General features: G+C 40.0%; 1 protein-coding gene across 1 annotated transcript in view; it reads left to right on the forward strand.

Annotated features, from left to right (window-relative positions):
• Nucleotides 1–12,166, forward strand: part of LOC144633913 (uncharacterized) — a 16,495-nt gene extending 4,329 nt beyond the window's left edge. Inside the window, exons 2-5 of the mRNA XM_078492842.1 lie at nucleotides 8,214–8,275; nucleotides 9,979–10,035; nucleotides 10,484–11,131; nucleotides 11,868–12,166. Of these exons, the coding sequence (XP_078348968.1) occupies nucleotides 8,218–8,275; nucleotides 9,979–10,035; nucleotides 10,484–11,131; nucleotides 11,868–12,064 (960 nt within the window). The 5' untranslated portion in view covers nucleotides 8,214–8,217 and the 3' untranslated portion in view covers nucleotides 12,065–12,166. The remainder of the gene's footprint in view (nucleotides 1–8,213; nucleotides 8,276–9,978; nucleotides 10,036–10,483; nucleotides 11,132–11,867) is intronic.
• The last annotated feature ends 1,355 nt before the right edge of the window (nucleotides 12,167–13,521 follow it).

Genomic DNA, 13,521 nt, shown 5'->3' on the forward strand with positions numbered 1-13,521 from the left:
GGGCAGTAAAGGTGAAATGAACATCAAGGTATTTTTATACGCATTTCACTTTTTTCAGTGGGAAACAATGGAGGGCAGCGCGTGTTCGTTTCTCGCCATTGTTGGCGGTCGATGCGGTTATGATTCAAAAGATAGGACAAAGTCAGTAGAAATAGTTCCTTTGCTCACCTGTCATCGAGATATATCAGGACACAAGTCAGCCTTTTCTATTATCGGGATTGAAGATGAAGTAGAATTATTGTTGGCGAGAGCAACAATTTTTGCGCCGACTCGAAACATAGAAAACTGGACTATATGTCCACAACATCGTGCATGCCTTGCGGCAGCTGGAAGCGCAGTTCTACTAAGTGTGCCATACCAGTGAGCTTGTCGAGGCACAACACCACTACCAGTAAAAAGCCAAAAGCAGAGAGAGGCTTAAGTAAGTTGGGCTCGCAGTTTGTAATGAAAGAGACAGGAATCCGCTTTCTTCCAGTCGGAACGGGTGAGTCAGTTTGTTTTTATTTAAACCACAGTAAAGTTACTTAACAGGTATTACTTAAAACCGTTTTTCATTTAAATTCTAAATTCCGATTTGATCTGAAGACAATTGATATGCCTCAGCTAATTCCTATCATCAGAAACGCGCATGCTCTAGTTAACCAGGCACAATTCAATCTCGTATATCGCGATTTCGTTCCCAGAGCCTGCGTTCCCCTTGACCAGCGATTGGGAAACTCAACGGCTGCGCTGATCCAAAACCGGAACAAGAACCTGGTTCCTGTTTGATGTGCGCCGAAGACTGTGGTGAAACGAAAAAGTTTTCAACAGCTAATTTTATTCGGTCGACTGTTTGGCGGGCTAGCTTTCAGATTACCTCAAAGATCCCGATCCCTGGCGCAGACCAGATGAATCGCGGCCTCTGGGTACGCGACTGGGTACATCGAGTCTCAGTTCCTTGCTGCGCAAGCTTAATGCGACAAGTGAGTCGAAATATTCGTTGCAAGATCAATTTTAATGGTTGTGAAAACAATAAAAACTGGCCGGAAGTAAAAAAAAAAACAGAAGTTCGTCGAACGTTGCTTTCAAAAGCTAGGATGCTCACTGCAAGCAGAAGTCCGTATTTCGGCCTCGTTTAACTTTTCACGGTCGCTCGTTTCCCGACCGCTTGTCAAGAGAAACGAATCCTTTGCGCACCCTCGATTTACATCACCCCTTTAGACAAATTTGTGGCCATAGTTTAAGTGTCTTGGTATTGCAGGAGAAAAAAAGTATTCTCTATGCGGAATTTGTTCTTGCTGCAGCATTTGTTACCTCTTACCAATCTTTTGCGCAAATAACATTTCAATACTTATTTGTCATGTCAATACCGTTACTAGAAATCGGTTGAACGGCACATGTTTAAACAGATTTGACTGTTATGTTCTAAGTCAAAAAAAAAAATTTCTGCAACTTTGCGTAGGTAAAAGCGTGAAACCAACAGTTGAAATCAATTGCATTTAATTTTCAAAGGCGTTTGTTCTAATTGTCGTAAACTTCTTGTTGTGCTGAAAACAAGGCGGCAGTAGAAGACGAAGTCATTCTGCAAATGGAAAACATGTCGTTGGTAAGTGTAAACCATCTCTTGTAATGTACCACTTCAATAGCCGGATTATAAAAAAATTGCTTCTACTTATTGCTTGAGTCACTAAAAGCTATCAAGATTAGCCTCAGGAGTTGGATATGAGATGGTAGATAACCAACGAGGCGATAACCAACGATTGGCTATAACGATCTCATATCCAACAAGCGCGAGTGGAATATATATATTTTTTTAAATTGCCCAAAGAATTGCAATATTTGAGCTCTCCAGCTGTTTCCGTTGACGCGTATCGGCTACCATATTTTGTGGTCCATGGTATTTGAGCTCATATACCATTGCCTGTTAACCAGAAAAAATCATACGAAAAACTCGGAATTACTGCCAGTATCCTCACGCTTGGAAAAATGTCACGGTTCGCCATTAGCATGTCGAGGGAAGAATCTGATTGGACGAAAATGTCACGTGAATGGTGTCCAACCTCCTCTGCCTGTTAACTAATCAAAACTCAGGAGCTGCAATATACCATTGCTAGTTTTTAATAATAGGTGGTATTGAGTAGGTTTGAATTGTATTATTCGTTACAAAACACCTCTATTGGCGCGGCACCAGTGGCTCGAAGTACGCCAGCGTCTCTGTGTTATCCTTCCAACGTCCAGACGCCAGGGGGAGCTTGTATTGCCCTTCAGACACTAGCGTTGACGTCACACCTGATTCCCACAGGGGGGGCCTACGCGCGAAGAGTCTACACCGCTGAACAAACTGAACGAATTCTTAGAAAGCAGGGATGTCAGTCCAGTCAGGCATACTGTTACTATTTCACGGAATGAAGCTAGTGAAAGAACGCGTCGTCGCCATCTTCGCAAGGCACAACAGGCAGTTGGTGCTGTTTTAGATGAGGTAGCACCAAATCAACCAGGCGAGTTGTGGCACTCGCTTGTTCCATCGTTGAACATGCAATTCTCAAGTGACAGCGAAAGCGAGGATGAAGAAGTGGATAACGTACTCATAAATGCCCTAACAGAGTGCTACAGTAATGCAAGCACCTGGGATACCCGACGACAAATACTATCGATAATGGCAGACAAGGTCACTTTCCGAACTCTGAAAAAGTGGATCCCTGGTCTTACTCGTGTCACAACACCAGGCGTGATCTTGAATTTGAGAAAAAAAATGTACCAAGATCGGCAACCACAGGCAAAAAAGCCATCTGAGGGGAACACATTATTGTGCTATGAATCCCTCTTACCTAAGTGCAGATGCTAAAATCTTTGAACAGTTTGCTGATATTAAAAGTTGAATGTACCAACCCAGGGAACATCTTGCCAGGAATTTTTTTCCAGCCCACTGTACAAGCATGAATTTTTTTGGACCACTGTCCTGTGCAGGATTTGTTTTTCTTGCACGCATGCGCTTGCGGAGTATATATTTTTTCAATATTACCCACCCCCCCCCCCCCCTCAAAAGTAAAATGGTTGGCCCCTAATGTCCTCACACGAGCAGTGAATAATGAGGCCAATTTGCCTCTTTCCCGATCCCACCCCCACCTCCCCCCCCCCCCCCTCCCTAAAAAAAGAGATATAGGCTGCTCACGTCTCACGTTATTCCCTTTCCCGGCTGCCTAGCAGAAATTCTAAAAAGGACGAACGTAATTCCGTGAAGTATTTTGTGCTTTTAAAGATATTACTTTATCGGTATGCGTTACAATCTTCCATAACATAAAAGCATCACGCATAACGCAAACTGTCGTGACCTTTGACCGTATGTTTTTTTTAACTAATTCACTGTAACTGCTACGTTACGCTCTGCTAACAAATTCATCAGATGGACAAGAACTGGACTCTGTGCTTACAGGTATGTCATCGTTTTCAAGTGTAAAGACATGTTTAACGCAAAAATTTTAACCAAAACCAGAGTTTTCGGTTCTTGCGTGAATGCGGTTGGCATCAAAACGGTGATATGCAAATTAGTTCAAATTTTAGTTAAATTACCCAGATTTCGATGGCGTTTTAAAACGCGCTCGCTTAAAAACCCGAACCAATTTTTATATGTAGATAAATAAGAGTCTTTGGGCATTTTATAGCCATAAAATGAAGCCGATTAAAGAATGGCCACATATCGAAAAGTAATGTTGTTATTATGAGGTGAAACTGTATTTACTAAAGCAGTTATAAAATTGTTATCAAAGAGCATTACTTTCGCTGTGAAAAGTATAATCTAGAACCAAAACACAGGCATGTAAACATTGCTAAATACTTCTACTTTAAACATATGTTTTTTATTTCCGAGGATATAACTTCTACTAATAACGCGAGAACGCTTTTGGGAATGCTAAGTTTTGCTAATTTATTCGGCTATTTTTAGCCCTCGATAGTGCGAAATCAATTTTCTCAAATATTTCCGAAAGTTGGCCGTATTTTGAAAATTAAACCCCAAAACCTTTGAAAACTCGTTAAAAACTTTCTAGAAATTGAAAATAAAGGCAAGATTTCCTTTTGGCCGTGACCGCTATTTTGACATTTTGTGCCAAAAATCTGTGCCTTCGCTCATAATTCGATCTGCAAGAAAATATCGAAGTTGCACTGAACAAAGCAATTGGCTTCACCTGTTAACAGAAAAAAATGAAGAAGAATACATATATTGGGTTAAAAAAGGCGACAGTAGCCGTTCTGGGAAAGTTCATACATAGATAGACCATGCAATGCAATAATAGTCTGAACCTGTTCTATAATTATTATTTCGACGAAATAAGTTAAAATAGTTGGCATGTCTGCGAAAGGAAGAAAACAGCATAGTTGCATGACTGATTAATAATAGATTGTAGCTGTTTCCGGTGATTTAATGAAAGCACAGTAACAGAAGGTTTCATCGTTTTCTCAGAAAACAAATAAAAATTTATTACATCATTTTCGTTCACCGTCGCCAGGCACCCTAGGTGCTAATAATTTCTTTTGAAGTGCTTTCAGGCGCCAGTTAATTTTTAGAACTCCTGTTATTGGCGTGTGGCTGTCGATGTCTAAAGGCAAAAGCGATACTTCATCTCTCAGGCTTTCGTTTAAACCACTATCACCATTCATCACTGGTGATTCTGCTGTTGTTTGCTTATAGCAGATAAGAAACGGTGGTCAATTCGTTAATTAACAATTATCCTGCGAAATCGCGCTGAATATTAAATATGGGTTATTGACCAAGCGTGAGGTCAAGATGGCAGGATATTGGCCAAGTTCTTTTTTTGCGTGTTTATGGATCTCGACTTCGTCTCGGTCCATAAACACGCAAAACAAGAACGAGGACGCTTTGGAGAGTATTTGCTCGCTTCTGGCGCTTTTATAGTTGTGCAAACCTGCCGCGACACGAGCTGACATGGTGGAATTGTGGTTGTTGAAAGCGTTTGGGACTTTCCACTTCACGGGAAAAGCTTAAACTTTTCTACTGACATCATTAATTTAAGAACTTGGCCAATATCCTGCCATCTTGACCGAACAAGCATGGTCAATAAATGATTTATTATATGACTTTTTTCGAGCACTGAAAAGGAAGCCAGTTGCATACACAATCAATGGCGCGCGCTTAAGTCATTTCATTGGTTTAAAAGTTTAGTGAGTGACTGTCAAATTCTTGAATGAATCGAGACGAAGAAACACGATGCGACAACATCGAAATTTAGCTCTTTTTAACCATCAAAAGGATATCGAAATTGCTTAAATTTTCGAATCAACGTTGACTTTGAAGCCTTTAAACAAGAATTTCCTTTCCATCTGGCCATCAGCTTTTGAGTACATGTATTGGACGCTTTGCAGAGTATTTGCTCGCTTCTGGCGCTTTTATAGTTGTGCAAACCTGCCGCGACACGAGCTGAAATTGTGGTTGTTGAAAGCGTTTGGGACTTTCCACTTCACGGGAAAAGCTTGAACTTTTCTACTGACATCATCAATTTAAATGTTCGACCCACCCATTATTCGACGTGAGCGTTTATACAGGCTTCGGTGAAAAGATGTTAGGCTTGCAGTGTCTGGTTCTCCGTGCCGTCCGCTCAGTTTTAATATGCAGATTTAAAGATGTTACACAAGTTTTCCGAGTACTTCTTCAGGTATGCCACTGTCCTCAGTCTCTCCCTTTTCCGCCAAACAAAACTGATATCATGTCTTGAAGTCGCTTTGCGAATTAATTTTTGTATTAGCCGGTTTTTGCGGCAAATAAAATTCACGAAACTCGTTATCATTTGTAGTGTAATTTGTTTGCTTTCATTCGCTTTAAAAACCTATTTCTTTGTTATCGGACTTCCTTTCGCTGGAAACAGACAGAAAATCTTTGTGTTGTTTCGGAAAATAGCTTCATAGCGAAAAATTATGACGAAAAGCTTTTTCATGTAGCGTCGGAAAAAAGTTTTTCGCTTGCGGGAGCACAGCGGGCGATCCGGAGCGGTCAAGATGGCTCCCTCTTGACCGCTCGGGTAGCCAATCAGAGCACGAATTTCGCTTCATCTTGACCGCTCACGGAGGTAGTCATATAATAACGCCTGATACTTAGCCGACGAGGCCGTAGGCCGAGTTGGCTAAAATCAGACGATATTCCGCAAGATTGAGCAGGATAACTGTTTTATTATTCAACAAATTGTCAACGAAACACATTTAGGACATAGAAAAACTGTAATTATGCAACAATTTACAAGATTTCGGACGAATCTTCGCAACATACGTATATTTAACAATTATCCTGCGAAATCGCGCGGAATATCGCCTGATACTTAGCCGACGAGGCCGCAGGCCGAGTTGGCTAAAATCAGACGATATTGCGCAAGATTGAGCAGGATAATTGTTTTATTATTCAACAAATTGTCAACGAAACACATTTAGGACATAGAAAAACTGTAATTATGCAGCGCTTTACAAGATTTCGATCGAATCTTCGCAACCTACGAATATCGCAGGATATCTGTTACGTACGGATGACAGATATCGTTAACATTTTGACCATATATGCGCAGCGCGCGCATCTGCTGAATAATAAGGCAGGATATCTGTTATGTGCGGATGACAGATATCGTTACAATTTGGCCATATATGGGCAGCGCGCGCATGTGTTGAATAATAAGTGCTAGTATACAACTGGTGCCTTTTTCACTAGAAAAGTGTCGTCAAAATTAAAACAATGTTAGTGAAAAGAGCAAAATGGCTGGCCACTGGAAACGTCATGGAGGATGGGTATTTTTCAGCTCGCTTGAATTTGTTTTTTCTTCATTGGCTACGAAGACTTGGGATCAATTTAGGTTTCTGAGAAACTGCTCACCTACCCCTCCCCAAACCTAACATTTTGCCCAAAGCGATAAGTAAGGGTTAATGTTAGGTTTGGGGAGGGGTAGGTGAGCAGTTTCCCAGAAACCTAAATTGATCCAAGACTTGTTTAGGTGCGAAGAAGGGTCAAGTCTTCTGAACGCATTGTCATTTGCCTTTTGATGGCATAAAAATAGTTGATGCATGCATTTTGTTTTCCTCCATATTTGTCTTAAGCCATTGGTGCATTACCTCATCAGTTAATCCATCTACCTGCGAAAAGCTATTAGTGCCGTCCTAGAGAAACCGAGTGTCAAGTATTACGTTGAGCAAGTGGATCTTAATAACTTTTATGATGAAAGGTCAAAAGCTAGGCTAGAGAAGTTTGACAAAGATATCGATTAAAACATTTTTTCGTAGTTTTTATAGCATTATATGTGGTCGAAAGTGGAACGGGTGACTGAAGACCCATAACACCATAATTTAATATTCTGTGTAAAGGCCGGGCCAGTAAAAAGTAATTATTTAAATTAAAAGCTAGTTCTTGGCCTACATGATTGTAGTTTTGGTAACTATAGAAACTCAAAACATTTGGTGTGGCAGGTGGGACTTGTGACACATGTTTAACCCTACCCAGACCGGGCTTTTTTTGGATCTTTTCAGACCAGGGGGTGGTGGATCACCCCCCCCCCCCCCCCCCCGCTCCGTAACTTCCAGAATATTTAAGCAATCACAATGAAACTTAGAGGATACACAGTATGTCCAACAACTATCGTTTGGAATACGTCACGTAGAATGATGACGTCACATCACGTGACAATTACATCATAATGTCAAAAGAGCCGCCATCTTGGGTCCGCCATCTTGGATTTCGAAATTTTTCCAAAACGTCAGAAAACCACCCAAAATTACTTCAAAGTACTCAAATTCAATAAAACTGTGCTTAAAAACCATAAAAAGGTGAAAATAATTGAAGTTATTTTTCATTAATAGAAACACCACAAATTACAAAATTGGGAAAACATGCCTGTCCAAATACCATTGCCATGGTGACGTCAAGTTCCTGACACAACAACCTATCCTACCAAATTATTTCCAGATAAATGTTAGATAAACTTGCACAGTCTGGCAGCGTTTGGTGTAATCTTGAAAAAGTTATAAGCGTTCAAAGTCAGCGCGGGCACTTTCCGCCCTCAACCGGTCTGGATAGGGTTAAAATTGCTACGGCTCTTTGCTAGTGATAGAACATGACTATTTAATCGTAAGCTTTATTGTATGTTTGATCCGTTGCACAAAACGTATCTGTTCAGAACGTTGATAAAACGTTGTAGCTCAACTTGTTTTGCAAACATAAAATTGTTTGATTTGATTTCTCGCAACAGGAATATGCTGGCCTACACATCATTCTTGGTCGCCTTCTTGTGTGTTATGGATGGAGTCTTAGGTGCGTTAAATAAAATGATATACATTTTTAGTTTTTAACATCGTTACCGTGGGGTGCGGTGGGCAAAACGTTTCAAAGAGAAAAATGCAACGATAGAATATAAGATCTCACTGATATAGCCCTCTGCTTGATGGGGAAGTGGGAACTTTGCCAAAGTGTACCATAGTATTCAATACCAACTATCTTTGTGGGACGCTTTGTTTTGTAACGAAGAAATCATTTTTTTACTAGCACTTTGACTTCGAAAGTCGTTTCAAAGAAAGAAAGGCTTATCTAATCCAAGGCGTGTTTGAACTGAAGTAAATTTATTTTAAAGCTGAATTCCAGTCCGTACTGCGCAGACTCGAGGTTTGTTTTCGTTTTTGTTTTAAATTCGTTGAAACGTTACACTTCGCTGACATGCTCCCAAGGGGGTGAAAAGGAACAATGATGACAGCGTACATGAAGTATTTTAGTCTGCCATTACGGTTCGTTTTGTTCAAGATTTCCCGATGAGCTGAAACGTTGGTTTGAAATAGCGTCAAGGTTCTTCTACTCGTTATTATTTGTTCTGCAAGGATATCTGGCGTTAATTATGAAGAAAAAGGTAACTTTGTCACGGAAATTTTAGTTTTGCTTGTAAACATTCCTTCGTGTGAGGCTCACATAAACCTTGCAGCCGAGATTGCACAGTACTGACTGGAATTCATCTTTAACTTGCAAAGAAACAAAAAACAAAAAGCATGCAAATATTTTAGTTTTCAAGTCTCGAGCAATAGGTTGGACTATGCGTGCGTTACAAAATGGAAACTGCTTTATAGCGGAGCTCTACAGCGGCCCGCAGGGCCGCAGAGCAGAGCCCCATACGCAGGAAAGAAGGAACACTATCGAAATGAGTTTTCACGGTCAACATGGATAGCGGCATGGTTCGCGGGCGCGTCCGTACGGCGTCGTACGGCGTACGGAGTCGCGCAACATGGCCGCAATAATAGTGAAATAGTGACCACCAAAAAAGTGGACATTGAGAGCTATAATCGATCGATGACTTTCGTGTCTATCTGTAAAGCTAGCATCGTACATGAAGGAGCATTCGAAAGCTAAATCGGGTTGATATAATAACTAAACAAACCATTTTATTGCTACGGGGTAAAAAAAAAAAAGGAAGAAAAGAAAAAAACTTAACCCTCTGGGATTTGAACTCGCGACCTCCGGATCCGCAGACTGGCACCTTACCGATTGAGCCAATCCGACAGACTCTGCAATACACGTTGAATATATCCTATATTAATGTAATAGATATTGTGGAGTCTACTAAACTGCTGCGAAACTATAACAGGATCGCGAAACTATTTTCTATTGCTAGAAAGCAGATAATTTACTGTACTCTAAAGTAATTTTTCGTGCCATGAGTAATGATTTTGCCCCGCTTTAAGATTATTATTTTTGTCGTGCTGCTGACATTCAGTATAACCGTGAGCTATTTAAATTTGTGTCGCACCTATAAACCGCCATAAACATTAGTACTTTGGCCGCTTATTCAATAGAATGAAAACATTGTAAACTACAGTGAAAATTAAATAAATGGGGAGCTCCGCTTTTAGGCTTGCCTAAATCTATATATTAACGCTAATGAGTTGTGTACAAGTATATAACTTTATATAGTGGTTTCATATATTTGCAACACTTATGAAGCGTTTGCTTTATTCTTTTCGTTCAAATCAAAGGATATGGAACAAATGAGAGCGTTGTCCATGCAACAGGCAAGTTAAAGATCCCCTCAGGTAAGGACAATTTTTTATTCTCTTTAGTCAGCAGCAGTGAAACACATCCAAGTACCAAAAATAAAAATAAAACGACTACAGTCCTAGACATTCTTTGTGACACTTAACAGAATAGTGCCCGGTGACAAATCCTTTCGAGTTAAGAAGTAATTGTTCCATTTCCCGAGTCCCAGTTCCTCCTTCCAAAAAACCATGCTGAAATGGTTGAATAGAAATCAATATTGCATTAGAGATAGGGGAGGTTTAAGACAATAGTTATTGTTCGAAACGGTTAAATAACCCAAGGCTTTTGTCTAGGATTGTAAATAAAAGAGCAACTAATACAAATAATATCTAATAGTGTTTTTCGCGAAGAAAATCTGGAAGACGACCATTAATAACTACAGCAACAAAAACATCTATTTTTCTGAGCTATAGGAAAAAACTGAGACTGTTATTTGTTTTGCAGAGGCCATGAATGTAACTTTGGCAATATTTTCCGGTCGCCGTGATCCCGAGTGGGTCCTTCAACCCAATAACCAATTGTATCAGAATATACGAGGACGACTTGACGCAGCAAGGAAGAAACGCTTAACTTACAGTGAGGAGAACATGCCGGCGAGGCTTGGTTACAAAGGCTTCCTCGTTGGATCAGCAATGATGGGGAAACCGGTACTGATTTTAGGTCCTTACACCATTGCATTACAGAAATTATTACTCCAGACCATGCCAAAAGAAAAGAGTTTATATCACTTTCAAGGCCGTCTTTTGAAAGAAATAGAAAAAGGCGAGGCACCTGTTAAGGGAAGAAAGAAACGCGTAGCTCCTGACTTTAATCCAGCACCATGGAATGCGGCACACAAAGTGAGGTTAAACAACTGCTACAACTACGCAACCAACCAACAAACAGATACCTTTGCACAGCCTGGTAGAAAAAGTGGCAACCCATTACCAGATCCATTTAACGGCCCACAGGTACAGCAAGCAGCAGAAAGTGATGGACTGGTGACTCTGAAGCAGCAATACGTTCCGATACCCGGCTTTCCCTTTGTCATGATCCCTCCTGAACACCAGAATGCAGGTCATTTGGTAGCACTTGTTGTTTCTCCGCCACAATGTAAGTACCATTTAGCACTTCCAGAATATATAACCAATCACCATGAAACTTATAGGATGTATTGTACGTCAGAAACTCTTTCTTTAGGTATACGTCACGTGGGATAGTGACGTCACATCACGTGACAATTACATCATGATGTCAAAACAGCCGCCATCTTGGATCGCCAACTTGGATTTCAAAATTTTTCCAAAATGCCAGAAAACCACCCAAAATCACTGCAAAGTACTCAAAATAATTAAAAATGTTTTTTAAACCAGGAAAAATGTAAAAAAAAATCCATTTAAGTTGATTTTTATTAACAGAAACACGCAAAATTACAAATTTGGGAAAACATGCCTGTCTAAATGCCGTTGCCATGGTGATGTCAAGTTCCTGACACATCATCCAACCCTACCAAATTGTTGCCAGATAAATTTTAGGAAAACTCAGAAAGTTTGGCAGCGTTTGGTTAAATCTTAAAAAAGTTATAAAAGTTCAAAGTCAGCGCGGGCCTCAAAAGCCCCCCCCCCCCCCCCCCCCCCGGTCTGAATAGGGTTAAGATCCATCGAAAATCCATACTTTCGATCCACACAGCTTATCGACAATCTATTGACAATCGAAAAAAAAGAAGCAAAAAATGGGGCGATCACGAAGACATAACTTATCGACGTGATGCAAATGACAAAAAAACCCTGCTAAAATAAAATAAAGGGTACTTAACTGGTACTAAGTCAATGTCTATTCTTTTCTTTAGCTTATATAAATGATTTCCACTGGTATCGCTTAGATAGCAACGGGTGGTGGTCTCACAAACCTGGAGAAGAAGAAGTTACCAGTGAGGATTATTCAGGTCAGCCCATAAAGGATCCAAGACTAGCCGATCACGGCACGTTCCCAAACTATCAGTTTGTTTGTTTCATGTCTACAACCGCCAATACAAACGTTTTGTAGTTCTCTACGATAACATTTAAAGATTGTAGCACATTCGTATTGCTGTTCCAGTGCGGATTGAAATTTCAAATAAGGAAATAAAACCTGTAATAAAACATGGAATTATGTTTTGATTGATTTGATTGACAGAGTAATTTCAAATTATACTTGAACTTATTTATTTAAGTTTACCTAGAAAAATGGCCCAGCTCGATCACAACGAGTCTCTCGTAGCTCAGTTGGTTAGAGCGCCCAACCAGTATCTGGGAGGCTATGGGTTCGATCCCCGTCGGGGACTCAGAATTTTTCTTTGTCCCATGCTCGTGTCATGTTGAATAGTTCATCTTTATTATTTATCACCGAGCTTAAAATTTACCTTCTTTTTTTATTTATTAGAATATAACCGCTGTATACGCGCGATGGAATTCTAGCGGGCATTATTTTTAATAGAACATAGCTTGTTTTGTTGTTTAAATGATGCTTTAAAGCAGCAAGTTTTTATCAGAAACGTTTTACCTGCTTAAATGGAAGTATGACAGTGCCAAAGGAAGCGACAGTTGAAGAAAGAGTCGTTGAAATTTGTTGTTTTTCGTTGGAGTTCTATACGCCACTATTTTGCCGTGAACTGCCCGAAATTGATTGGAAATTATTTAGAAAAACAAGTCGGACTCTAGAAACGCTTTGAGGTAAGAAACCTTTTTTAGCCACAATCTAAAGACAGAACACTCCACTTTTGTTCTTTTTAAATCGAAATAAGAGGCGAATTTGAAAAACTTGCTGCCAAACGAACGCATGACAATTTTTTATTTGAATTAAATTGAAGTAGGCTTAATCAAACTTGAATGCGTAAATATTTCAACTAGATTTGTCGGCTTTGTGAGAATCTTTTGTAGTTGGAGAAAGGACTATATAAATAGGAAATTTGAATGAAATGGTATCTTGGTTTATTTATAAATAAATATTCAGTTCAATAACTGCCATATCTGTCCCTCGATAATCCTGATGCAATGGGGTGCTAAACTAATGGTAATATGTGCATTATACAAGTACCATTATTGCATCTAAAGGTCCTTCCTTCCTTTTTTCCTTCATTCATTCGTTCATCGTTCTTTCGTTTTTAGCGTTCGAAATTGACGAACAATAATAACAACTAATCTCAATTTGTTCTGCTAACAACAGAACACTCGGCTCAACAACGGCTCATTCAACGGCCAGAACAACAACGGCTCATTCAACAAGGGCACGTTACAATTGGGAGATAATCTAATCGGCGCGTGTCGCGTGTCGCGGGTAAAATGTCGCGTGTCGCGGGTAAAACGTCGCGGGTACACAAAATTGTCGCGGGTCCAAAAAATCGTCGCGGGTACACAAAATTGTCGCGGGTCCAAAAAATCGTCGCGGGTACACAAAATTGTCGCGGGTCCGAAAAAAGTTTTATTTTTTGTTTTATAGTTTTTCTTAAGTTCAATACCTCATTA

The sequence above is a fragment of the Oculina patagonica genome, chromosome 12 (assembly GCF_052425735.1).
Source record: "Oculina patagonica isolate OP01 chromosome 12, crgOcupat, whole genome shotgun sequence".
Classification (NCBI taxonomy): Eukaryota; Metazoa; Cnidaria; class Anthozoa; order Scleractinia; family Oculinidae; genus Oculina; species Oculina patagonica.